General features: G+C 36.6%; 2 protein-coding genes across 5 annotated transcripts in view; one reads left to right on the plus strand and one right to left on the minus strand.

Moving 5' to 3' along the window:
- Window positions 1-1,911, plus strand: part of rxrbb (retinoid x receptor, beta b) — a 7,938-nt gene extending 6,027 nt beyond the window's left edge. For all 4 annotated transcript variants that reach the window (XM_016452746.1, XM_016452744.1, XM_016452745.1 and 1 more), the window contains exons 7-10: window positions 376-508; window positions 589-630; window positions 766-857; window positions 1,573-1,911. In XM_016452746.1, coding sequence (XP_016308232.1) covers window positions 376-508; window positions 589-630; window positions 766-857; window positions 1,573-1,682 — 377 coding nt within the window. In that variant the 3' untranslated portion in view covers window positions 1,683-1,911. The remainder of the gene's footprint in view (window positions 1-375; window positions 509-588; window positions 631-765; window positions 858-1,572) is intronic.
- Window positions 1,912-8,548: 6,637 nt separating this feature from the next.
- Window positions 8,549-27,382, minus strand: part of LOC107662660 (FH1/FH2 domain-containing protein 3-like) — a 172,546-nt gene continuing 153,712 nt past the window's right edge. The window contains exons 17-27 of the mRNA XM_016452738.1: window positions 25,335-25,832; window positions 23,832-24,751; window positions 21,202-21,360; window positions 19,848-20,030; window positions 17,119-17,238; window positions 15,309-15,470; window positions 14,503-14,693; window positions 14,005-14,197; window positions 11,391-11,571; window positions 11,120-11,281; window positions 8,549-9,939 (exon numbers count right to left, since the gene is read on the minus strand). Coding sequence (XP_016308224.1) covers window positions 9,857-9,939; window positions 11,120-11,281; window positions 11,391-11,571; window positions 14,005-14,197; window positions 14,503-14,693; window positions 15,309-15,470; window positions 17,119-17,238; window positions 19,848-20,030; window positions 21,202-21,360; window positions 23,832-24,751; window positions 25,335-25,832 — 2,852 coding nt within the window. The 3' untranslated portion in view covers window positions 8,549-9,856. The remainder of the gene's footprint in view (window positions 9,940-11,119; window positions 11,282-11,390; window positions 11,572-14,004; window positions 14,198-14,502; window positions 14,694-15,308; window positions 15,471-17,118; window positions 17,239-19,847; window positions 20,031-21,201; window positions 21,361-23,831; window positions 24,752-25,334; window positions 25,833-27,382) is intronic.

Below are 27,382 nucleotides of genomic sequence, written 5' to 3' on the forward strand. Positions count from 1 at the left end.
TGTTTTCTGAGTGACGCACGGCCAGGCCAACCACAGGTAACTAGGGTCAGCGACGTCACAGCGCTAGCTGGATGCAGCAAAACAAAGGGGAAACGGGAGGCGTTCCTTTCAAACCAGTGCAGGTTCGGCTACATAAGGAGCTTAAAATATCATCTTTTTGTGATGTTGGGTGCCAGAATCGACGTAATACAGCCTCAAATTAGAAATTTGATCGCATATCTGCTACCACTGCCAAACAACACTCATGGCACAAGACACTAAAGTAAAACCACAACAATGTGATTGAGTGGCCAAAAAAAAAACCAAATAAAATTGAAAATGTATAAATGTACATGAAAAGCATTTTACTATATGATTGTGATATGTTTATAACAGGATGGAATGAGCTCTTAATCGCTGCCTTCTCTCATCGCTCCATCAGCGTGAAGGATGAGATTCTGTTGGCCACAGGTCTACATGTGCCCAGAGAGAGCACTCACAACTTGGGCGTGGAGGCCTTTTTTGACAGGTCACACTGAACTCTATGTTTACAACTGTTTAATAATATAGTTATTTTAGAGGTTTAACATGTTCATAATTTCTGTACAGGGAAAGTGCACAGAGTGCAGAGGTGGGAGCCTTATTTGACAGGTAATACCTGCTTTATTTGTGTTTACTTCATACCTGTGTGGATGTTATTTGGTATAGAAGCCCAATACTGTCGTCGGGGTGATTGAGACCTCATTTGCAGAATGGTTATTAGTCTTATTTTTTACACCTCTGCAGGGTGCTGACTGAGCTGGTCTGTAAGATGCGTGATATGCAAATGGACAAAACCGAACTTGGCTGTCTGCGTGCCATAGTTCTGTTTAACCCAGGTAAGCATTTTTTAGGTTTATCTAAAAATTATTGAGAAGTCAAAAGTCAGTAATGGTTTGATCTAGGGCTGGACAATAATTCAATATCAATATGTATCGCGATATAATTTTTTTCAATAACGGTGATATGATTTTTAAACACATTTCCGATATTTCGATATACATTACCAGTTTCCCATACATTGATTTATTTGTGGTGATATCAATTTTGGCCATATCGTCCAGCCCTAGTTTGATCAATATTTTTGCATTTGACTTGTTTCTTTGATTTTGATTCTTTTTGTTGATTGATTGATTGATTGTACTTTTTCAGTGGATGGTTTAAACTAAAAAAAAAAAAAAAAAAAATAATTTACTCACCCTTATGTTGTTCCAAACATGTTTGACTTGCTTTACTCTGCGTAAAACAAAAGGAAGATATTTTTTAAAATGTTTTTTTTGTCCATACAGTGAAAGTCAGTGGTGTCCAATGTTGTTTTGGCCCCAACTGACATTCATTGTATGCATAAAAAAGGTTAAACAGTTTTATTATCAGGTAAAGGTCATTAACAATTTAGGTAAAACCAGACTGGCACATCAAAATATTGGCCCATTACTTTGAACTCGCTGTGTATGTAAACACTTTCACTGGCATTTCGGTAGCATATATGTTATACTCTCCTTTGACATCAAAGAATGGTGTATGTTTGTGCTAAATTTTTCCATTGTTTCTTAGATGCCAAAGGTCTGACTAGCAGCAGTGAGGTGGAGCTTCTCAGAGAGAAAGTGTACGCGTCCCTGGAGGCCTATTGCAAACAGAAATACCCAGATCAGCAGGGGAGGTGAGTATTTTCGTACAGAAATGAATTCCCTAAAAGCCTACATAGTATTTCAGTTCAGTTTTATTCGCCCAGCTTTCGCAATCCAGTTTAAGCAGATGCTGAAATTTATATTGTGCATACAAATAAATTATGCTATCGGGCAAGATTAATTCTTTGTCCACTGTCTCGCTGACCCTCAGAATTAATCTTGTGTTGTGACTTTAAGGCTATGTTTACACGACAACGATGTAGTCAAAAACTGAAAAGTTTTCCCCTTGCGTTTTTAAAAAGTTTCACGTATACACGACAACGTTTTCAAAACGATTCGCGTTTACACATATCTGCGAAAACGACCAAAAATGCTGTATTACGTATGCCAGGCCAGTAGTTGGTGCTGTCAGCTTGTTAGTAAATGGTACCTGTAGGGAATTGACGATTATATAATGTATATGATGCGTCTCCGCTGTTGGTTGTAATATTGAAGTAAATCCACACTTTGCTGAAGAAGCGTTAGCAAACTCTTGAGCAGCAACAACAGTACCATATACTCTGCCATTGTTGTGTATGTTTGTTCACGCTTGCCTTTAAAATCGACCCGTACTGCTAGGGTTGCCACCTTCAGTGAGGCAAAATAAGGGACTCCCCCCCCCCACACACCAAAAAAAATAAAATAAAACAAGGTCACAAATAATCAGTGAGGAAATCACAGCTCAACAATAAACCATGAGAAAACATGCTCAAGTATGTAAGCTTGCAACAGAACACGTTTATATTGTTATTTTTAATTTGATTCTTTTATCTATGATTATTATTTATTATTAGTCTTTTTTTGACAGTTTTGCAGCTGTTACCTGGATGGGATGAATTTCAATTTTTTTTATTCATTTGCTTAAATTAGGACTACATTATTATGTAATTATTTGTTCCATTTTTATCTAAATAATTTAGCACATTTTAAACTTTTTTAAATGCCAAATTGTATATGACAAATATGATGATTTATTATGTATATATTTATGATTAATATAAATGATAAATTAATAAATAGGGCCTAACATTAATTATAATCTATTAATTCATCTGTCTAAGAATATAATAATTATGTCTACCAAGCTCTGATAATGTATGGAATATTATATTAACAGACTATCCAAATTTTAATAAATCAATAGGCCGATACCTTTAGAAGCATGGATGTGTCTGTCACTTTAAAGGTATGGTTCACCCAAAAATGAAAATTCTGTCATAATTTACTCAGGTTGTTCTAAACCTGCATAAAGTTCTTTCTTCTGTTGAACACAAAAGAAGATCGACTACTTTGAAGAATGTGGGTAAGGGTAACTAAACAGCTGCTGGTCCCCAGTAACTTCCATAGTAGGGAAAAAAATATAGGCTACTATCGGAGTCATTGGGGACCAGAAACTGCTTGGTTACCCACATTCTTCAAAGCATCTTCTTTTATGTTCAACAGAAGTAAGAAAATATTACAGGTTTGGAACAACTTGTGGGTCTGTAAACGATGACAGAATTTTCATTTTTGGGTGAACACCGTGAGCAACTGAAATGCTTCTCTGCAAACTGCGCATTCCTCATTAGTTACTGTACAGACCCGTTGATAACTTTCCCATTCAGCCCTACATCTGGAGAGCCTCTTGTGTTCAAAGGGCGGACCGGGCGGATGTGAGGCACGCAGGTTTACCGCACACTGCGTTCTGTGTGAAAGAGCCTTACCGGCGCGCGTTCTGGAGACTCCGTCGGAATAGAAACAAAGATGCCAAAATGCAATCACGCGCAAATGAGCTTCTCTAATACTTCTTATGAAATTTGTTTCATTATAATTGCTATTAGTATTATCCACCCTGCAAAATCCTTGGCCTTTGTAAAATACGGGACAAATCGCGTCCTGTATCGATTTGATAAGGGACGCATAATTTTGCATTATTTTGCATGCCGTATTATTCGCATGGCAACCCTACGTACTGCGCATGTCTACATACCTAACACGTACTACGCATGCGCATGACGTCACCATATATATATATATACAACAAGTTTAAAACTTAAAAGTTTTTAAGTATGGAAGCTCCAGTTACCCTACCTGACTGGTTTAGATAAGTGGGGTTTACGTTTTGTTAGAAGCATTTGAGGCTTTTAAAACACTGTGGATGATAAGCTTTAATCGTATGTAAGTGTGCTTCACCATCTCTTAAGTTAAGACTCTTAACTTAAGGGTGCTTTCTTCCTAATTTATTTTGCCCCGACCTTTAAGGACTGGTCAAGTGGGCGGATAAATTAATGAATTCATTCGGTATTATAGATTTAAATTGACATTTACTTTGCTAGTGTGAGAAATCTGGCAAAGAAATCTATATGCAATGAAGCTTGAAATGATGCAAAACAGAAAAGACTAGATGTATAATCTCCAAAAAATTTACGTGATATTGTGCAATGTTAAGCCTAAATCCAGAGGTGGATGTGAGGGAAATGCAAGCACTCTTTTTATTATCTCACGCACTCATGTTATTATCACATCATGAGTGCCTAAACAACATATGCTTGATATATGTTTTTTTTTTTTTTACGTTTGCAGAAAAAAGGACAAACAAAAAGATTAATTTCTGTTTATGTCATCAGCAGTTATTGTACGAAGCAGGTCGTTTTCCTTTCGTTCTTTTTGTTTTGCCTGAAGTGTCCTAGGCTGAAATTGTCTTAAACCTGCATTGGTTTTACTAGTTAACTGTCAGTTAATAATACACTCTCTTCTCTTATCACATATCAGGTAACTGTATAAGAGTGATAATTCCTCAAGTAAACTGCACTATACACAAAAAAAATGTCATTCCTATTTTTTTGTGACCATTGTCAGATTAAAAAAAAAATTACTCTTGGTGCTTCAGAATCGACATTTGATATTACAGCCCTAAAAAGTGCACATGTAAAACTGCAAAAAGAAGTACAGCTATCTTCAGCTTTATAGAGATACTAAATCAGAGCTGTATGAAAGTTCATTGGTGTGGACTTGCTGTTTGTATTTGGAAAACCTTCCAACTCGAAATTTCTACAATTAATTTCTTCTAGTACTGTGTAGACCCTATTGTTCAGGGACATTGTGTAGCTATTGTGTAGACATAGACAGGCTAGGAATCGATATATATTCTCTTGCTTTTATCACTTTCTTTAGTTTGTAGTTGGCATACAACTTGCAGAAAAGACATAGTTTGCACTGGATTTTACCATGAATCCTAGACTTTGGATTTTGTCTTTTATTTCCTTTCTGTGACCTGAGCTTATTTGGTTTTCGTTTCTTTTTGACCTACCATTGATAATTTTAGTTTTTTTTTTTTTTTTGCTTTACCATGGCATCTTTCTGTTCTTGCTGAAAAAGTTATGGGGACAAATGCAAGCTCACTTTTGCCATAGATATATCTAACAAACAAACAAACAAACAAACAAACACACGGTTGTTTTTATATGGTCTTGTACAACCAACATCTTTACTGCATTAGGCATGTTACATGTCTGTTGTTGCACTAAAATTGTCATACAATTATGATTGGAATGAGATTCCATCAGTTTCGATGTTGTCACAGCTCGTTTTAGAGGAGCTCTGTGACTTGTGAAACAGGGTTTTTCTACCCTAGGTTCTGGAGATAACTGAGACTGCACTTTTTCTTCCCAGGGGAATCACAGCGATTGGTCAGCCTCTGGTCTGGGGGTATTTTTTTAGTTCAGATATTTCTTGTCTTTTTCTCTTGACTATCTCTTAAGTGCATCATAGAGTCTAGAGACCCAAAACTTGCCATGAAAAATTGTTGGTGCTACATTTCAACAGTAAGCTAATTCTTATATATATATATATATATATATATATATATATATATATATATACAACAAGTTTAAAACTTAAAATCTTGGAGCGTTTGTGTGTGAATTGCATGCGCTATACTTTTCAATTGATTTTTTTTTCTTCCTGGTAATCTCACAGTGTGACTTTATATAAAAAAATGCTACTTTATTTTCATAATTGTGAATTTACATCTGACTTAATCTGATAATGTGACTATACCTCTCAACTATACTTGCAACTATACCTCTCAAAGTTTAACTTAATTTTTTTTGTGTAATTGGAAATTTACATCTCTCGGTAGGCGCGTTTCCATTACAGATTTGCGCAAAACTTTGGCGATATTTTATAAATGTCGATAAAAAAAGTATTGCGAAATGACAGCGTTTCCATTAACCAATGTTATGCGACTAAAACGTAATAAGTTTTATTACCTCTCGCGATAAGTCATGGCAACGGATTTTGGTGGGATTTTGTCTATATTTATTCAAAGGAGGCGTATGCGTGTATCTTTACAGAAGCAGCACAGAGAGCCGCTTCAGAAACGTGCGTCGCGCGGCTGGATTCTGGAATAAACACAAGCATTGTGGCCGCAATCAGCTTCAGTGACCGTATCAGAGCCACACTGCACCGCAGACGTGTGCAGTGTAAATTGTCTAAGCATTAATAGTAAGGAAAGCCCCTTATACTGGAGCGCGGTCACTTATGAAGTGTTTCTTGAAGGTTATAGTACATTGAAGAATGATCATGACTTTTTTACATACGCCATGTGACCTGTAAATGCGAAAAAGCCGTTTCCATTGCAGTTTTGCGAATTATTCCTTTTTCGGGTTTTTTGCGATATATGGGCGTTTTTGCAAAATTAGGCGCGTTTCCATTACCCTTCAAATTGCTCAGATTGAAATTCCGAATTGAAAATACGCCTAATGGATACGCGTCATTTTCGCAAAAACGAAACGTGGCTCTGATACGGTCACTGAAACTAATTACGGCCACTCAATGCTTGTGTTTATGTTTTTATACAGTCTGGTTTATTCCAGCCGCGCCACGCACGTTTCTGAAGCTGCTCTCTTGGCTGCTTCTGTAAAGATACACGCATAAGCCACCTTTGAATAAATATAGCCAAAATCCGTCAGAATCCCACCAAAATCCATTGCAATGACTTATCGCGAGAGGCAAAAAGTTACGTTTAAGTCTCATAACATTGGTTAATGGAAACGCCGTCATTTCGCAATACTTTTTTATCGACATTTATAAAATATCGCAAAAGTTTTGCGCAAATCTGTAATGGAAACGCGTCAATAGGCGTATTTTCAATTCGCAATTTCAATTTGCACAATTTGAAGGGTAATGGAAACGCGCCTAATATTACTTATACCTCACAAATGGGACTGCGTCTTTATATCCCCAAATGTGACTAAACTTTTCAATTGGAATTTATTTTTCTTGTAATTGCAACCCACAGTGTGAGTTTGTATCTTACACAGACTTTATATCAAATTTGTAATTTTTTTTAATTGTTTTTAATTCTTGTAAATTGTAAAGTTGGAATTACAGGAAACATTACATTTCGCACTGCTTTGTATTTCGCAATGTGACTTTATGTCAAGAAATTTCAGTATTTAATTGCGACTTTACAGATTGTGTGACTTTATGTCACCCAATGTGTCTTGCAAGTACAACTTAAATCTCCCAGCTGTGCCTTTATATCGTACAACGTGACATCATTCAAAATGTTTCTCACATTTACTTGAGCAAACAGACTTAGATTTGTGGTCAGTGTATCTAGTAATTTTTTTTTACAAAACAATTTGGTTCAATAGAATCATGTTTTCAACTGAAAACAATTACACTGTTACCAAGAAAGAAACAGTCCAACTCTGTGTTCTGGATGTTGCTGTAAAGGCGTTTTATTGCAAAGTACAGAAAATGCTTTTCCTTTTGGAATTTAGAAGTCAAATTTTCACATTCTCGATCTTTTATGCAAAACCAACAAGCAATGGGTGAAACTCTGTATGTGAGTGCAATAATATCAAAGGCCATTTGAGCAGGGCTGATGGGTGCATGACAATGTTTCAAGTCTTGCTGCGTAAACACATGAAACAAAAGCTACGTTCACAGGGTATCGAGACGTCACAGGCTCCATCCACTTAGCCACAAAATAATGACATCGCCTGCTGGCACATTTATTATTGTTTGAACCATGCATGGCTTATTTTCTCTTAAATTAGGATTTTCACAGAATAACACTGCTTTTGACCTATGATACACTTATACTATACAAAATACAAACAAAACATGAACACAACAAAAAATACAAATAAAAACGTTTGTGACATTTACACAATTTTACAGCATCTGTCTCATGTTTAGCCTCTACATCAAGGTTCTACTTTACATGTATCTAATCTCTTATCCACATAATACTCAGAATAAAAATCTGAGGGAAAGAGGTGAAAAAAAAGTCTATAATACTCAATTTTCCAATTCCTTTCGAAATCGCATGCTACACATGATAAGGTGCTGAGTGGTACTACTATCATTGACAATGGATTTGTATCTGGTAATTTGTAAAATAAAAATAAATAAATAAAAAACCCTGGTTGATTGGTACCACAATGAGGGGGGAAAATTAAAAGGCTGTGTTCACGTTTTTTTTTTTTTTTTTTGTGAAATCTTGCTAACATTGTGCAATTTAATTTCTCCAAACCGATATGACCAATGTGGTTCTGTAAAAAATATTCAGTATTTTGAAGAATCGTCATGCAGCTCTTTTCCATACATCCATGTACTTTGACCAATTGTTAAAGGGGTCATATGATGCGATTTCAATTTTTCCCTTCTCTTTGAAGTGTTACAAGCTCTTGGTGCATAAAGAAGATCTGTAAAGTTGCAAAGACTAAAGTCTCAAATCCAAAGAGATATTATTTATAAAAGTTAAGAGTCAACCACGCCTACCTAAAACGGCTCGTTCTAACACGCCCCCAAGCATGTCAACATATTCGGTTACACCAAATACACAAAATAATGATAAAATAGCATCATATGACCCCTTTAAGAAAAAGCACCAAAAACAGTAGTCCATATGACTTGTGGGCTATAATTTTAAGTCACATGACACATGAAGTTTTTATTCACTGATCACTAGAAAGTTGACTTTTAACTCACAACTTGATCAAAATATCCAATTTATATCCAAATTATCCAGATGGGTTTAGAATAATGCAGAGGAAATAATGACAAAATTGTACATTTTTGGGTCAACTATATATCCTTTGAAATGCCCTAAAATCTGAATGTTTCTCTCTTCCTTTCTTCCTTTCCTGACTAAATAATCAGATTCTCACAAAAACACATTTCTTCAAGGCACTCATTTGATAATGCCATCATTTAAAAAACAAAACAAAAAAACAAATATGGATAGAAGTTCTTTCATTTAAATAGACAATTGTCTAATTTTGCATGTTGCAAGTTATGAAATGAATGTATTACTATAGAGATTATGTATGAGGAAATGACACAGCTGGAGGGAAAAAGAGAAAGACGACTTTCTAGTTTGTTCTCATCTGTGTGCAAAGTAATTTGATCATCTTTATCCAAGCTAAACAGGTTTCGATCACAAAAGGAGACTTCAGGGTACAGCAGAAATTAAAGAAAAGCTTTTAAGATTTTTTTCTCCCTAACATAAGAAGCCCTGCTCTTTTAAAACAGGTAAAACAAACACAAACAAGTTTTACCACAGCAGTAAACCAGAGAAGAATCGCTGCTGATTTACATGAGATAGGAACGCTAAAGGTGCTACTATTCAATACCTTCTTAATTCAACAAAACAGCCAGTACAAACAAAAATGGTGGGAGGGCATCCAGTCATCTTTAAACACAGTTCTTTGGGATCATTCCGAAGGCCACAGCGGTAAGAGACGGACATTGGTCTCTGTACTGGAGAACTGGACAATCAGCATTCTACAGGCTCTCTGTGTGTGTGTGTGCATGTCTATAAATGTTGTGCATCAGGACAAAAATGCAATGACGGGTGTTTGGGATATCATCAACAGTCTGCAGGAACAGTGAACATGCACCTGAGTAGTTTCAATGATCCTCTTGGGACAAAATGCATAAGCTAGTAAATGGAGTAAGGTCTGACTACACGTTCCAGGATAAGTAGAGTATAATGGGTTAGTGATTATAATCCCTTTCACCTGTGAGAATACAAATTGTCCACGGCAATAACCGTTTTAAAACACAAACCCAGAAACATGCACCTGCTCCAGATTCAAGCAAACTCAAGTTACAGTGACCTGTTCCAGCTCATTTGTGTTTATATGTGTGTGCCGAGACCCTGAGCGGCTGCTGTCTCACACTTGCATCTCAGAGCTGCTGGCCAATCCCAGCGCCTGCGCCTCCTCTGGCGTAAGACCATTCTTCAGTGTTCTTCTTACTGTAGAGAAAAAAAAAGGGAATGAATGAGAGAGCGAAGCGCTGTTGAGAAAACTCATGATACAAACATATTACAGACAGATGAGATACAGAATTTTAAATATTTAAACCCCCTATTATTATTATTTAAAATTATAGTAAACACTATTCAAACTAATACCATAATATCAATAAATCACCACATATCGCCATTATCAATTTTCAAAACAAGGATGATTAAAAAAATGTATCTGAAAAAAAAAAAAAAAAGTAATTTAATGTGTTAAAAATGTGTTAGTTTTAAATGTAATTACTGTTTAAAATGTAATTTAAAACATATCTAAATAGGTTTTAAACCGTAATTATTTACAAAACATTCAAGAAAATTATTCATTACACTAGCATATATTATACACTATCGTTTTTTTATTTATTCTTTTATTCAGCAAGGATGCATTAAATTGATCAAAAGTGACAGTGAAGACATTTATACTGTTACAAAAGATAAATTCTGTTCTTTTAACATTTCTATTTACCAAATAATCTTGAAAAAAGTGTCACCGTTTCCACAAAAATATTAAGCACAATAACTGTTTTCAACATTGATAATAAGAAGAAATGTTTCTTAAGCACCAAATAAGCATATCACAATGATTTCTGAAGGATCATGTGACACTGAAGACTGGCATAATGGCTGCTGAAAATTCAGCTTTGCCATCACCGGAATGAATTACATTTTAAAATATAATAAATTAGAAAACATTTATTTATATAAATGTTATTTATAACATATAATAACATTCCACAATATTTCCATTTTACTGTATTTGTGATCAAATAAATGCAGCCTTGGTGAGCATAAGAGACTTTCCAAAACATATTTTTAAAAAACTACATTTGTTTCCTGCCTGAGGCCAAGAAATGAAAGTATTTTGATGCTACACTCCAAACACCCCCTAATCCAAAGCAAGGCAGACAGTTAAATTGAGTTCCAAAAGGGACAAATCCACCTCTGAAGGGCACTTTGGAGTGAGTACAATCATGGCTGCCATATTTAAGTGTTGGCTCAGCAAGATGACGCAGAAGTGTGTTCCAAAGAACAGTTTTTGGTCCCCTATACCCTTCATCCCTTCAAAACTCTTGAGGGTAAACTCATAGGGATGAGCCTTTCAGTACGAGTTGTGTGGTTCTCGCAGACTCACAGGATTTGCGGTTGGCTCTGGAGCGTCTCCTCTCGCGGGGCTGTGTGCGCTGACTGGGGACCTGAGTGGCTGATTTCACAATCCGTTCCATGATCTCATCCGCTGTATCATTTGTGCAATTAGAAGTGTCTTCATTTGCAGCAGACAAAAGTGCCGTATGGCCTGGAAATGAGATACAAGGAGAGAACTGGTTTCAATTGTTTTTTTGTTTCGACTTCAGACCTTTAAGGTCAAATCAGCATTATCTGTAGCTCTAAAGATATGAATATACCTCGAGTGGCTCGAGTGCGTGTGCGGAGGCCGGGGAGTACAGAGGATGGACTATCGTCGCTCTGCAGGCTGGTACGAAGTACAGCAGTCATCTGCTCATGTTCAGCTGCGTTCTCCGTGTAGCCCAGACCCTGCGGCTGACACTCCTGACCCTCCAGAGGAGTTCCTGCAAACTTCCCACTCTGAGGAGAGAAATAATAAAGAAATCAATTCATCATAGAGAAATAAAAAATTACACTCAGTGGAAGTAGTTGCATTTCTATCCTTATTTTGTTTGGTTGTACCAAACATTACTGGTTTCCATATTTTTGGCATTTAGATTCACTTCAGACAAATATGTGTTTTATATAAATATGATTCCAATATATGATTAACAGTAATCTCACCATACTCAAATACAAAAAATGCACATCACCCCAAAACATGTCTATTCATACTGGTTTAGTAAATTATTCACACATAAGTCGCTTAATAATGCATCAAGACTCAAGTGAAAACTCACTTGCCATGTATTGACATGGCATTTAATTCAGAGTTGATTTTAAAATAGCTTCACATCTGCATCAGCTTTGTTCAACATCATGTTACGTCTACAGTAGTTTAACATGCTCTTATCTTCTGTTCAAATCCACATGGGGAACCACAATAGTTGCATACGATAAGAAACAATAAGAATATCGATCCCTGAGTCCTCTAGATACAGTACAAACTTGCATATGCTCTGGAAATATATGCTAGACATTACAGGGCAGTGGAATCACAGTAAAAAAACGTGAAACCCGTCCATGCACAAGTGCAGAAAAGCACACAGATACACGCATACCTCATCATCCTCTTCCTCATCACTCTACAGAGAAGAAATGAAAGAAGTCACATGGCAGAGAAGATGAGCAGGAAATGTTGGGTTGAAAAACGTTTTTTTTGGTATTTGGTTTGGCACTTCAGGACTTGTAAAGGTTTCAAAACACATTCCAAAATGTACTACCCTGAACTTCATTCTAGAGCACTTGAGGCAACTCTTTAGGGTTTTTATTTTATTTTTTTAAACCTGTCAAGAACATGTCCAGGTCATATATTACCCTGGGGGTTAAAATGTGATATTTTTGGGATAAAATGTGACCTAGATGTTTTTGCTGGTTTAAATAATTTTTTACTAAATTATATTCAAAATGATCATAAAAACAATAATTCAACAAGAATCACCTTTAAAAAATGGAAACGACAAAAAAGCATTACAATAATGAGAATTTATGGGACATATTTGCCCCCTAACTGCCAATAAACAATGTCACAATGCAAAACTATTAATTTACTTTAACTCTTTTGCTTGTGTTATAAAATGACCTATGCACATTTTAGTGAGATTCACCATATTATTGCATGTGCTTAAAAAAACTAGGTTTCAGAAATATAACACACATCTCGTCTCTACATAATCCACTTGGGCTTATTGTTTTGCAGCACCATGTGTAACTGAACTTCCTCCTCTACCTCAGCTCTACCTCTACAGAGCCAGAGCTTACATTCACCAGTCCTACAGGGACATCCAAAGGTTTGGATTTTCACACAGAGATTGAATTAGACACCCCTCTTAGACTGAGGAAGACCTCCGCCAAGCATAACATGCCATGAAGGGCTATCCTGGCTATGACATCCCCCATGAGAGGCATTAAATTGGCCTCCTGGAGTAACAAATACCCAGGGCAAGTCCAGAGCTGCAAAACCCATGACAATAGACTGCTTGGTTTACAATGTGTTATTAATGTAATGCAATGGCGAGCGTGTTTTGTGGCTATTCTGAGCACCCTGGGGCAGACTAAAGAAAATGGAACATACACACGATAAGAATCAGTCTTCATTGGTCTCAAGTGTGAATGAGACACTGGAAGCATCTGAAAGTATAATGACTCCCTCTTGTGGTGCAAAGATGAAGCACAGAAATTAAGCACCTGAGCAGTCTGAGAGAAATGAGGGGAAACAAGCACAAAAGAGCTGAGGGTTCCTTTCTGTACATGAATTATGGGACAAAAAAGTTACGACAATAAAAACGTTTTTTTTTTTTTTTAATCTGAGATTTGCTATTTGAGTCAAACTTTTGAGACCCCAAACAAAGATGTTGTTAGTTGAAGCAGGAGAATAAAGGCATAGGTATTTTACATCCTATTTTCTTTTAATCATCTGGTTTTTGAATAATCCACTTGTCATCTGTTGTGTCAATGGCGTTATTAGCAGAAATATATTTAATCAGGAGAAGATGCAATGGAATATGTTCACCTAAATGGTGCTGAAAAAGTTTAAAAAGGATTGTTCCCGGAAATTAACAACATTTTTAAAGTTTTTATTAATCTATGTAAAACTGATTTATGCAACTTAAAATGTTACAAATGCATTTTATAGATCAACATCAATCTAGATTAATAATAAAGGCTGTAAAAATTGCTGGTTTCCAACATTCTTCAAAATATCTTCATTCGTGTTCAACAGAAGAAAGACATTCATAGAGGTCTGGAACGACATAATGGTGAGTAAATGAAGACAGAATTTAAATTTTGGGCTGAACTATCCCTTTAAACTGATCCTTGTGGTAATCTTGTACTACAATTGTCCAGACTCACCTCTGTGATCATTTTGCCCCGTGTCTTGTTCCTCTCGCGATGATTGGCTCGTTTCTGTTTCTGCTGTAGCACTCGCTCTCTGGTGGTACGGTACTCAAGTGCAAATTCACTTAGAATCTTACTGAAACGGTGGATGCTCACCTCTCGTATCGAGTACGGAGGGTGGCCCAGGAACAGCAGGAATGAGTGAAACCTGTAGATCAGACACACAGGGACATCACTTTAACTGATCTTCAGACATCTCTACGACACCTTGGTTCAGACAGAGCAAAAAGATGCTGATGCTTTTGGCGTATACACCGTCAGAACCACAAAAAACTAAATTCAATCCACATTTTTGCAAACCACATTCAAATGCGTTTTTAATAAAAAAACAGGTAAAAAAAAAATGTATCAGATCAGATTTCAAGCATCCTTTTTCATTCTTATAGATTAGATTTGAAAAACAAATCGGATGTGTGCAAACTGCCTTAATGTGTTCAACTATTTTTAAGGCACCTGTTTATGATGCGGCGATGCACAATTTTAAGGATGATAATTCTTTCTGCACAGTCTTTAAGGAAGTCCGACATGCGCTGCTTGAGGGCTGGTTTCATTTCGTGTTTGGCAATGACCTTCAGGTGGTCCCAGGATGCTTTGCAGCGGCGTTCCATCTGACATAGGTTTTCTTGCAGCTGGTCGAAGTCAACCTGAAGAAGACAGGACAACCAGTGATCAACAAAGCCATCTCATGATTGGCCCGTTCACTTCAAAAGCAATGCTTCACTTTTAGCAACAACTCATGGAATTGTGAAGCCTTGATTTCTTCCTTTGTACATGGCACACTGTCATTGTTTGTACATTGGGTTGCAAAACTTCTGAGACGATATTGAATATCGGGAATTTAAATCTAATTTAAATCTGGAACGAAACAGAACGTTTTAGTGCTTGAAATATTTAAAACAAAGAAATGTAATAAAGACAAAATGATATTCTGCACTATTTATAGGTCACTGAGTAAATTTGTGAAATTTTTGTACAAAAGGTCAGGTGTTCTTGCTTCCACTGAAGCACAAGATGCTCTCTCTCTCTCTCTCTCTCCCTCTCTCTCTCTCCTTCTAGGTGTTTTATTGCATAGCAGTGAGTGTACATTCTCATAGCAATCTATGAGAGTTTTGATTCCTTTCCCATTATTTTCTTGCCATTTCTGTACCATATTAAACATAATGAAAGACCCACCCAAAATTACATTTTGGAAAAAAACTGAAAGTCGACAAAAAACAGTGGTGATGGTGCTGTAAAAGTGCTATGATAGTTCTGCTAACCTTAGCTGAGCGTGTAATGGCTCCAATCTCAGAGTAGAGGTCTGAACTCTCTGGAAACTTCTCCACGACGAGGGAGCAGACGTGATGCAGTAGAGACTGTTTGTGAACGGTGTCCTTCACCTCAGGAACTTTCTCTAGGTAACTCAGCTCAAAGCCTTTAGCCTGAAAACACAATTACAGAAATAAAAAAAGACCATGTCAAATGTGCTTAATAAACCCATTCATTGAATATGATAATGTATTGCTTGTTTGTTTTTAGGAAGCCATGTATACAGTATCTCACAGAAGTGAGTACACCCCTCACATTTTTGTAAATATTTGATTATATCTTTTCATTCAACACTGAAGAAATGACACTTTGCTACAATGTAAAGTAGTATAACGTTTTTAAGCAAATGCAATTTTTGATTAATTAATTACTTCATGTGCCGATTAATTCATTGAATTAATTGCACATACATTTTGGCTGAGAAATTACCCCCAAAAATATAATTTGTAATTTAGATCATTTAAAAATCATTAAACCATGGATTCATTCAGTAACAAAACACTGCTTTTTAATTAAACAATTTTGTTGATCAAAACAGACAGTATTGGCAATGTTTAACACAATATTAACTTTTTGTTTATTGAACTTGTTTGAATTGTAAAACTCATATAGGGTCTTTTTTTTTTCTTGAATTTTATGGGCATATAACTGCATTCTAATAGGCTACATGTGTTAAATTTGTTAAAATTTTTAAAACCAAATCACACCAAATTACCATGTTAAATCACATTATAAATAAATAAATATATATATAAAATTTATTTTGGAATGTTGCTTTCCTGTAATAAAAGTATTTAGCCTTTTATTATGCCTATTATGCCCTTTTTTATTAAGTACTTTTGCCTGTAAATAATATATATATATATATACTTGCTGTGTACGTTATGTGACTTTCGGCATTCAGAAAAATTAACATTGTATACAAATATAGACAGTTAATATTTTCCTGCCAAAACTGTTTTTACATTTCAGAGTGATAGATTACGATACATTTCATATTTACTGAAAAAAAGGTATTACTTAATTGCTTTACATAAGTGCAGGAAATTTGCCACAGTTGGTCTCTGAGGATAAAAAAGGAAAAAAACAAGAACAGTGTAATGCGTGCTGGAAAAGCAGAGAAATTTTATATCAGATCAATTTAAATGTGTATATGTGTGCAGATGAAATGAGCTCTGATGTGGAAAATCATATGCACCTTGAGAGCATTAGTCACTCTGGATCTGGTCCATCATCAAATCATTTTCTTAAAAAAAGCCCTCATTTTGACATGATTATGATGTAGTTTAGTTGATTAGCATCAGTTGCATTAAGATAAAAGTGCTTTGAACATGCACAGAATCTGTGTGCAGCTCCCATGATGATTCTGATCAATGCTTCATTAACATATGATTAACAGAATCTCAATCCTGTCTGCAAGTCTGTGAGGCACGACAGAGCTGGGAATGGAGAAATCCCCACGGACGTGACATGACTCTCGCTGGCTTTGTTCTGCTGCCCACGCTCAATGGTTTACAGTAACAAAAGAAATGTCATGCCAAACTCACCACCTTATCAGGTTTATCTCCATCAGCCTTTTTAATGTTATTAAGATCTAAGCGAATACGGCAGACAGACAGAAAGAAATACAGATGGAGAGATTAGGGGATGAAAGAAGAGCTGTAGAATTCGCTGGCACTTACATTGGTCCCATTGAGAAAGTTGCCAATAGTGGAGAGATTAGGGGATGAAAGAAGAGCTGTAGAATTCTCTGGCACTTACATTGGTCCCATTGAGAAAGTTGCCAATAGCTAGCAGAGTTGAAAGGATGTAGCACAGGGTCTTATTCTTTTCCAATTGGTCCATGCCCTCCTTCAGGTCCTGTAGTGGCTCTGCTACTTCCTGAGAAAGAGAAAAAGAATGGGTTTGAAATAAATAGCCTCTGGGAAAGAATTTTGTAGACTTGCGGCTTTGCTTCAAGATCTGCTGTTGCAACACAATACAAAAATACAAAACCCCAAAAGCCCTAACATTGTTCTTATATATATACTGAATAACAACAATACATATATATACATGAAAATTTGCTGAAATGTTACTCACCTTCATGTAACAGTACATAATTTGCTGACCAATTGGTCTACATCAGAATAAGAGTCCAAACAGCAGATGAAATGTTATGTGAAGCAAAAAGTTGTTTGTAAGAAATAAATCCATCATTAAAATGGTTTTAACTTCGCAGATGCTATCAGCTGAAACACAAGTCCTCTATCAATAATATTGCTTTCTCAAGCAATTAAAAAAAAGTTTCACATCAAATCAAATGCCTTTTACTAGCAAAATTTTGATAAGAGAGAACAACAGGGAATGGACTTGTTTTACTGGAGAAAGCATTATTATAGATTATGCACTCGTATTTTGTGTATCTTAGAAACACACAGTGAATTATTGTAATGTTTTTATCAGCTGATTGAACTCTTATTCTGATGGCACCCATTCACTGAAGAGCAAACTCACATTTGATGGCCTGAAGGTGAGTAAATTTTCAACAAATTTGAATTTGTAAATGAAAACTCCATGGCAGTATTGCATAAAACACGTGTGCTATATGCTAAGTATTCTGTAGTCATACAATAGCTTTGTTGGTTATTTTTCACCTTTAAAAATTCAACCCCCTGACAGTCTTTGTATAATTTGCCACCACATTTGTTGTTCTTAGTAACCTGACAATGAATATCACAAAGCCAAAACTCCAACAGATTTGCTAACAGACACACCTTTCCATTTCAGCCATACTGTTGCTATGTCTACTTTTTCTATCGCTCTGTTTTTCTCTATCCAGAGGGAGTGCTCATTCAGTAGCACCAAAGACACAACAGATGGGACTCAACATCATCCATGAGCGAGAGGGACAGTGAGTGAGCGAGAGAGAGATAAGACAGACAGACAGAGAGAGAGAGAGAGAGAGAGAGAGAGAGAAAAGACTGGGTTAAAAATAAATAGCCTCTAGGAAAGAATTTTGTAGACCAGTGGTTTTGGTTCTAAATCTAAAACTACTGTCTGAACACAGTACCAAAATTGTTCATCATAATAGAGAAACTCAAAAAGTCCTAAAATTGTTCTAACAACAACAACCACAACGTTGAAATTTATGTTTACATATTAATGCTAATATATTAATACAGATTTCTATAAATTGAATACAATATTGTTTAAAATTTATGGATCAGCAAGACTTTTTTGAAAGAAATTACAATTTTTATTCAGCAAGGACATATTTAATTGATTAAAAGTGACAGTAAAGACATTTATAATGTCAAAAAAATATATATTTCAAATTACATTTACATTTAGTCATTTTGCAGACACTTTTATCCAAAGCGACTTACAATTGGGGAATACATAAAGCGATTCTTCTTAAAGAGGCAAACAGACACAGGAAGTGCTTGTAATACCAAGTTTTAGGCATTGTTCAAATAAGTACAAGCTAGAAAGGGAAGGAATAAATAAAGAGAAAGACAATGTTTTTTTTATTTATTTTTTTTATTTAAGATGAAGTCAAGATTCAGCATTCCGGATAGGGGTGGGAAGATCATTCCACTAGCCAGGAATGGTGAACGAGAATGTTCTGGAAAGTGATTTTGAGCCTCTCTGTGATGGTACCACAAGGCGTCGCTCACTAGCGAAATGCTCACAGCAAATGCTGTTCTTTTGCTGTTATTCATCAAAGAATCCTGAAAAAAAAGTATCATGGTTTCCAGAAAAATATTAAGCAGCATAGCTGTTTTCAACATTTAAAATAATAATACATGTTTCTTGAGCAGCAAATCAGTATATTAGAATGATTTTTGAAGGATCATGTGACACTGAAACTGCTGAAAATTCAGCTTTGCCATCAGGAATAAATTACATTTACAAAAAATAAAATATGTTAAAATAATTTCAATTCAAACTGAAACACATTATTAACACATTACTATAGTTTTTATTGTATTTTTTTATAAAAAAAACCCTAAACTTTTGAATGGTTGTGTGAATACATTATACATTAATGCAGATTTATTAATATTACCATAAATAACCTCAACCAACTTGTTTTTATAGTTTTTTTTTTATTTGTAAATGTTCTTTTAAATTTATTTAATTTCATGTTCTCTGCCAATAATTTATTACACCGTTTAACTATTACAGAAAACATGTTATTCTCATTTACCTTGTGTGTGTTTGGTTCATGGTTTTTGAAGGTGAGTACATGTCAAGTAAACTGTATATGTATCCAGCTGTATCCAAATTTTACATTATATAGTTATTTGCACTTTATTGGTTACATGTAGCATAGATTTTTCCCTGCTATCCATTACCCTATCAGACCGGACCCAATTTTGGGCCACAACCCACTAATTAAAGCCCCTGCTGACATTTTAGTAAAGTAGAGGTCAAAAACAATTGACCCCAAACCACCATGATGTCATTTAATTTGTATGAGTGGGGTAACAGAACATGAGGCCGACCTTCTCTAAAGCGTCATAGTCCATCTTAAAGGCCCAAAGCTGCAAGCGGGCAGACAGCTCGCTGACGGAGGACAGAATGAGGAGGAACTGCTCTGCGCTGCCTAGCGGAGTGTCAGGGTTCGCCAGCTGGGCCTCCTGAATCTTCTGCATCTCGTCCTCCGTAGGAATCATTGTCAGGATTTTCTATGAAAGAGCACGAGACCCAGCAGGGAGTGTTAGTATCACTGTCAGAAACCATTGTATATGGGGATTCACCCCTAGAAAGGCATTTGCTCCATCAATCATCTGAGCATTGATGAACAACAACACCTGGGAAGACACGGCATTACTCAAAAATGTGGGAAATGATGACTATTTCACTGCTATTTCATCTGCTATGGGCATATCCTGCTGTTGCATAACTGAATAATTGAATAAAAAAGGTAATTTCTCCTGACCAGAACAACATTTTTGATAAAATCTTGAGAAGCATAAATTGCGGTTGTCAGTGAAAACATAACACTCTCTGCAGAGACATAAAGGGTGGAGAGAAACACTCTAATCCATTTTTTCCATAATGAAAGATAAAAAATGACAGATTTTATGAGAAAATGGGAGCTCCATTATTCACTTGTTGATATTGAGACATTTACCTCAGATCTGTATCATGGGCTGTAACAGCCTAAATGAAGCATTTTGCTAACCTTTAATCTTTGAGATGGATTATATGACTGCTGGCAAAAATGCTTCAGTTTGGCAGGAAATCCACATAATATGCCGAGTCGCCGGCCAAACCAACTTGCTAAACATTAGTTTTAAGGGTAAAATCTATTGGTTTTGCGGAAATCCAAAGTAAATGTATGCTTTCAGGGCAAAGAGGTTGAGTTATTTTGGACACAAGCTTTGACTCGATGCTTTCGATTTGACAACTCGACTACAGTCAGTATGTCTCTGTCTTGTTGAACACAGTTGTAGACAGCCATGTATTTTGGTAAAAATATGTTTTAATGTAGCAGTCTGGGGATGATCATAAATGCCTGAATGATTGATGTAACAAGAGAGAGAAAGAGAACGAGAAAGAGAAAAAGAAAGAGAGAGCGAAAGAGAGAGTGAAAGCGAACTGTAGAGGGGTTCAAGGAATATGTGACTCACGTGGACTCAAAACAAGGTTAGTATTAAGTACAGATGTGTTTTCTGCATGGTAACCTGTAACGGGTAACCATGCATTGTACTAGTTTTATGACTGAAACGTATGTATTGAGTTTAATTGTAGCTTTTCTTAATAATTTCATCATGTCAAATTTGCTTCATTACTTGTGGATGATTTGGCATAATTTGCAAAACGGAATGTGATTTTAAACTGGTGCAGCATTACCTCTATGCCCTCTTTGCTCAAGGCATACTCATCAAAGTTGAGGATGGCTGTTTTGATGGTGCGAGGCGGCGGCAAGACCGTCAGGCCAATGTTGATGGCGTTACTTCTTTTGGAATCCAGAACGATGATCTCCTGACGCTTCCCATCTGCTGCTGTTTTCTGAAATCAGATATATAAACAGATCATCACAGTTATTCATAATGACTGTACTTTGAGAGGTCAAGACATCAAGCTTGGCTGGTTAGCTTCAGTAGATTAAAAAAAAAAACTGTTTCTATGACTATGGGGTTTTCTGCCCAGTGGATTTTTAAAACACGCTTATATACTCTCACTAGTTTAAGTTGTATTCTAAAAAGGTCAAACAGTTCACACACATGCATCACAAGAAAATCTTGAGATTTTTGTCATTTTTATACCAGATCTCAGATACATATGTTTTGAAGGATTACATTTTATGGTAAAAATGCACCATTTAAAAAAAGTTTGACTTTTGAAATGTTAAGAGTCCTAATTTCATGTTAACATTTTATGCATTAAATAATATCTCACAATTAAATAATACCATCACATGTTCCACAAGTAGACAAAACTGTTTAGAAATGCCATTTAATAAAAGTTTGTTTTCGTTGACAATTTTACAAAAACTATTGCTGTTGTGTCACGGAATGTAGTTTAAGGCAAGAATGTAATTGTTTAAACTTCAAATATGGGGTTTATTAATAAAGATAGTGCCTATTTGAAAATTGGCTTCAACATTTTCAAAAAGGATGCATTAAATTGATCAAGTTCAAGTTCAAGTTCAAGTCTGCTTTATTGTCAAAGGTGACAAAGACTTTTACAGCGTTTCAAATATATATTTTTTATCCAAAGAATCGCGAAAAAGATGTATCATAATACACATCTATTCTCCCACACCTAATATGAAATAAGGATCCTTCAGCCTGTTCTTACTCTCACGCTGGCCACTGAACTGAGTAGGAAAGGCATTTCTTTAATGTGGATAATTACCCCAAAAATGGCTTCCTGAGAAATGAACACAAAGCTGGGATATGTTTAATCTTTACTCTGCTGAAAAGGCACGCAAGCACCTGAGAGCTATTTTGGGACTTTGATGGAGAATATATCTGGAGGAGTAGAGCCATGATGGTACTCTGTCTGCTGCCAAACAGGGGGAGAGGAGGGGCTCTGAGGAAAAAGGGAGGGAGAATGGGTCGAAAATGAAAAACAGCTGGAAAAGGTTGCTCAGCGCAGAGATGAGAGGAAACCCCATGCAGGCCACATTTCTGAGACACCATCTTAATAGCGAACAAGCCAAATAATATGATAAATCAATTCAATCTCAATTCATCTTCAACACTTAAAACCTGTGATGGTGAATATCAGTGTTCATTCCATCAAGATTTATCTCTGTACATGAAAAATAATTTACATGAAATAATAAAATGAAATAATGAATGTTTCAGAGTATAGCACACATACAAACTTCGAGATCCTCGTAATAGGCTTTATTGATTGGGTTAGAATGTTTCAGCCAAGCTCTGACTTGTGACTTGACTTTGTTTTGAGTGGCAGCAGGATTTATGGAACCCAGAAAGCACCTTGATGAAGCTTTTAGGTAATACATGGAATCCATCATAGCCAATCAACCAACCTATTACCATTCTGACTGACATTCTGCAGCTCTTTTTTAAACATGTGCGATCATGTCATAAGAAAGAGCTGTGCAGGCCGCACATGGGCAACGGAAGGTGTCAAAATTCATACTGTGTGTTACAGAAGAAAGGCCCAGAAAAGATCAAAGTAACTTCCCAGCAGCTATAGTTTGTGTTCACATGTGCTGATAAAAGCCAGGTAAAACCAAAGTAGAGCAAGAAAAATATTTTTTTTGTTGCCATCTTGATGCTAGGCTGTTGTACTGTAAAAAACAACAACAACAAAAACAACAACAACCAAACAAACTCTATTTTAAAAGTTGACTGAACTATCAAATGTAGAAAAAGTCGACATTACATAAAATAAATTAAATATAGTGCATTTTAGGTCAATTAGTATAAGTAATTTAAAATATTAAACAGCAAGAATGTATCAAACAATATCAAATTTGGTGGTGAGGGACCTACTAACAGGCTATTGAGCAAGCTCAGTTTGACCACTAATGATCCACTTGAGCAATTTGGTTTTGGTCAAAAAAAAAATGGTATAAATAAATATTTGTTATTTAGAATTAATAGCTTCATGTAGTGTTTTTGGTCATATTTTGTTGTAAAGTCACCATTAGTGTGATTATTGTTCTCTTCTGTGAAGTTTCTTCCATTTTAGTGAGTATATAAAACTTGCTTTGGTGCAAAAAAGTAACTTTATACCCTTTCCAGTTTTCTCAATGAACTGATACACAAGTTAGATAAACTAAGTAAATTCTACATACTTTAATGTATTATAAATGCTCAGGTTAACTGAAAATGCAAGCTTATTGAACTATTGAAACATTTTATTTTTAAGTTCATAAAACTTGTAATATTATGTTTGATGTAAGCACAAAACAACTTTCATTGTTAAGTTGATACAATAGTTTTTCCAATAAATAATGATTCCAAGTTTTTCCACACCGAAAAGAGGTAATTTAACAGTACCTTTGTAACTGGCAGCTCCTTGGACTTCGTCTCAAAGAGGTTTTCCAACTTGGCTGTGTCCAGTTTGACTGGATCAAGTTTGAACCACAGTGACTCCCTGCATCTCTTGTGGTTGCTGTACTGCCAGTCTATAGGTCTGACCTCATTCCAAAACAACCGGATGGTCTTCTTCTTCTGGAAGAGCAGGGGTTCTCCTCGACTAAGTTGAGGAGATCCGAGATATGGGGGAGGTACTGAAGCCAAAAAAGGTGGTGGAGGGGGCATCATCATGCCAGGGATAGGGGGAGGTGGAGGGCATCCAAATAAAGGTGGCGGGGGCGGAAGGCTGGGCAAGAAGGGAGGCGGGGGAGGAGGTGGCGTGAGGTCACTTGACCCGATCACGTTACCGACATCCAAAATGTCCACATCATCCTCCTCTCCCAAGTCCGTGAAGTCCAGCTCTTTGATGCGTAGCTCCCGTGGCGTGGCCATCAGCTGGTCCCATATGTGGTCTGACTCCTTTTTAGGGTGTGTTGGTGAAGGAGCCGGCAGAGGTTTTTCCTGTGATTGCTGCTCTTCCTTCCCAGAATTCTCCACCTCATGAGGCGATACCAGTCCTTTAACCAAATCTCCAAATTTCTCGGCCACAGCCCGTACGCTACCCTGGTTATCCAGATGATCCACTTCCAATTCCTTCATGTTGTGCTCACAAGCTTGCCGACGCACCTCCAGAGTGGAGATGCGACTAGCGAGGCTGGTCACAGAGGAGTTCTGACCTGAACACCCTTTATCATTCTCATTCTCATTCTCCTTTTCTTTCTCATCTTCCTCTCCCTTCTTGTTTTGAGCATAAAGCACGTCCAGCATGAAGCGTTTGCTGTTAAGAACTTTGTTACACTGATCTTTCACATCCACTGTATTCATACAGTCTCCCCACTTGCCTAAGAGAACAAATTCAGAGCAAGTTTCAACAATATGTATGATTTTAAGAGTGCATCTTCACAAAACATGTCTATTTTTATGTCGTAACCTGGCACTGATAAACGGAAAACAGAAATGCTGAAACTTGAATTAATTTTCACCACTGAAATAAAAAATCCCTTCAATGAAAATGTGCAGTTTCATGGTGGATAAGAAATGCTTGGCAAGAGAGACATGTTTAAAGGGGTCCTATTATGCTTTTTCACTTTTTTTCAACTTTAGTTAGTCTGTAATGTTGCTGTTTGAGCATAAAAAAGATCTGCAAAGTTACAAAGCTCTGGGCATTCATTTGATACAGGAACTATTCGAGCCGTTCATGCCAGACTGGGGAGAGAGGTGTTGTAATAATGTAAAATATGTGAAAAATAATGTGTTTTTCGAACAACCTAGTATGAGAGCCTGTTCTAGTACACCCCCAAAACAAAATCAAGACTTTGTAAAAGAGCATAATAGGACCCCTTTAATATGGATCTTGTGGTGACTGTCAGACCCTCTGTGTTGCACTCATTCACAGAATTCGACTTGTGTATGTGTTGTTCTCACCTGAGTCACTGTCACTGACGTGTTTCTCCTCTCGTTCTTCTCTCTCCAGAGTGCTGCTGGCTGAGGAGATGCTGGAGGCAGAGCAGTTATCTTTCTCATTTAGCTCCTCATTCTGCCTTTCCTTCTCACTCAGGATGGCACTCTCCTCTACATCCCTCTCTAACATCTGCTCTCTCACACACTCCTCTGTACCCATTCCATTAGTATCTTCCTCAAATTTTCCTTCTGGTTTTTCTTTCTTTTCATCTTCCATTCCACTCAACACCATTTCCTCACACTCTTCGGCATCAGCATCCTCCGCTTTCTCCTCTGTCTCAGGTCTCTCTAGCTCAGAGTTTGTTGGATACAGAGAGAGCGTGATGTCTGACATTTCCACAGGTCTCTGCTCCTCCTCTGGTTTGGAGGGTGAGACCGGCGCAGACACTGAGGCAGAGGGAGGCTCTGAGGGAGGCCACACAACTGCTGCCTGCACCGGACGGCTTGCCTCAGACTCAGTTCCTGAGGGGGAAAAAAGATTGGCTTGGTACCCATTCCAGATAAGAAGCCCAACTTCCATGGAACTAATGATGAAACAATGCCATTTTAAAATAAACTTGTGACAATGAACCTTCTATCAAATAAAAATGCTAAACTCTCATGATACCAGAGGCCTTACAAGTTATACTAACCATGTCTTGATATAAAGACCACATGAAACTGCAGTTTTCTGTTCTGTGTTGACATATTTCCTATTGAAACAGGAAGTTTGTGATGTGGCATATATGAGGTTCATCTGCATATTTAAATTGCCAATAGGTGTTAGTTATGTCAAAGCCATGAGCTTACTTGCTTGTGAAGTGTTAGTGGGAGGGGCATTCTTGCTCTAGAAAGCATCTGATTGGACAAAAATCAATGTAGTGCAGGATGAGTCATAAATATATGTGTAATTTCACACAAGCAAGACTGCTGTCTTCCTAAATATCAGCGCATGTGTGATTTTTAAAATGATTTAGAAATCATTTTAAAAAATCTGTATGAATGTGCAACAGGAGTCAAGCCTGTATCCCTTACCAGTAACCACAGTGAAAGTGACCAAAGTTATATCCAAGATGGCGCCGTTAATAAAACTAAAAAGTATTTTCACTTTTTGACACTACAAGAGTCCAACTGAGCCATGAGTTTATCCGTCCCAAGTAAATTTATATAGTTTCAAAGATGCTTAGATATTTTTACTGGAAAACAAGATCAAAAGTCTGATTAAGGAAGTGATGCAGTGCAGAAACTTTGCATGCATACAATGCACACACCCCTCATCCCTCATGTGCAGTCTACACATCCCCCTCTCCCAGTGTCTGTGTTACGGTAACCCACATAAAATTACCACATCTACTCCTCCACATTTAGAAATGCAAATAAATACAGGAAATGTGATCCTGCAGGAGCATGGGGAATAACAAAACAAAATTCCACACAACCTTACCATCAAATGCTTGTTTGAATTCAAAGGCAAAATACAAAAGCTGAATGACTGAGAGCTGTTAACAGTAAATGTCATTATGGAAAAATAATATGGATATAGTATAGAGAGTATATATAGTATACAATATGTTACACTTTAATTATGTAAATACAGTGGGTATAGAAAAGAATCACCCCCTTTAAAATAATCACAATTTGTTGCTTTGCAGTCTGAAATGAAGACGGACATAGTTTTTTGTTTTATCCAGCTGTATTTACTCAGTGCAACTTATAACAGCCAAGTGAAAGATATAACACCAACATGTCAGGGAAAAAATAAAAAATAAATAAAAAAACAGAATCACTGAGTTGGAAAAAGTATCACCCCCTTGTGTCAGTATTTTGTTTAATTACAGCCTTTAGTCTGTTGGGATCGGTCTCGGTCTCTACTAACTTTGCACATCTAGACTTTGCAACATTTTCCCATTCTTCTTTGCAGAACTGCTCAAGTTCAGTTAAATTTGATGGTGAACATTTGTGAACTATAGCCTTCAAGTCATTCCATAGATTTTCAATGGGGTTTAAGTCTGGGCTCTGACTAGGCCATGCAA

The sequence above is a fragment of the Sinocyclocheilus anshuiensis genome, unplaced genomic scaffold (assembly GCF_001515605.1).
Source record: "Sinocyclocheilus anshuiensis isolate Anshui unplaced genomic scaffold, SAMN03320099.WGS_v1.1 scaffold1559, whole genome shotgun sequence".
NCBI classification, from domain to species: domain Eukaryota; kingdom Metazoa; phylum Chordata; class Actinopteri; order Cypriniformes; family Cyprinidae; genus Sinocyclocheilus; species Sinocyclocheilus anshuiensis.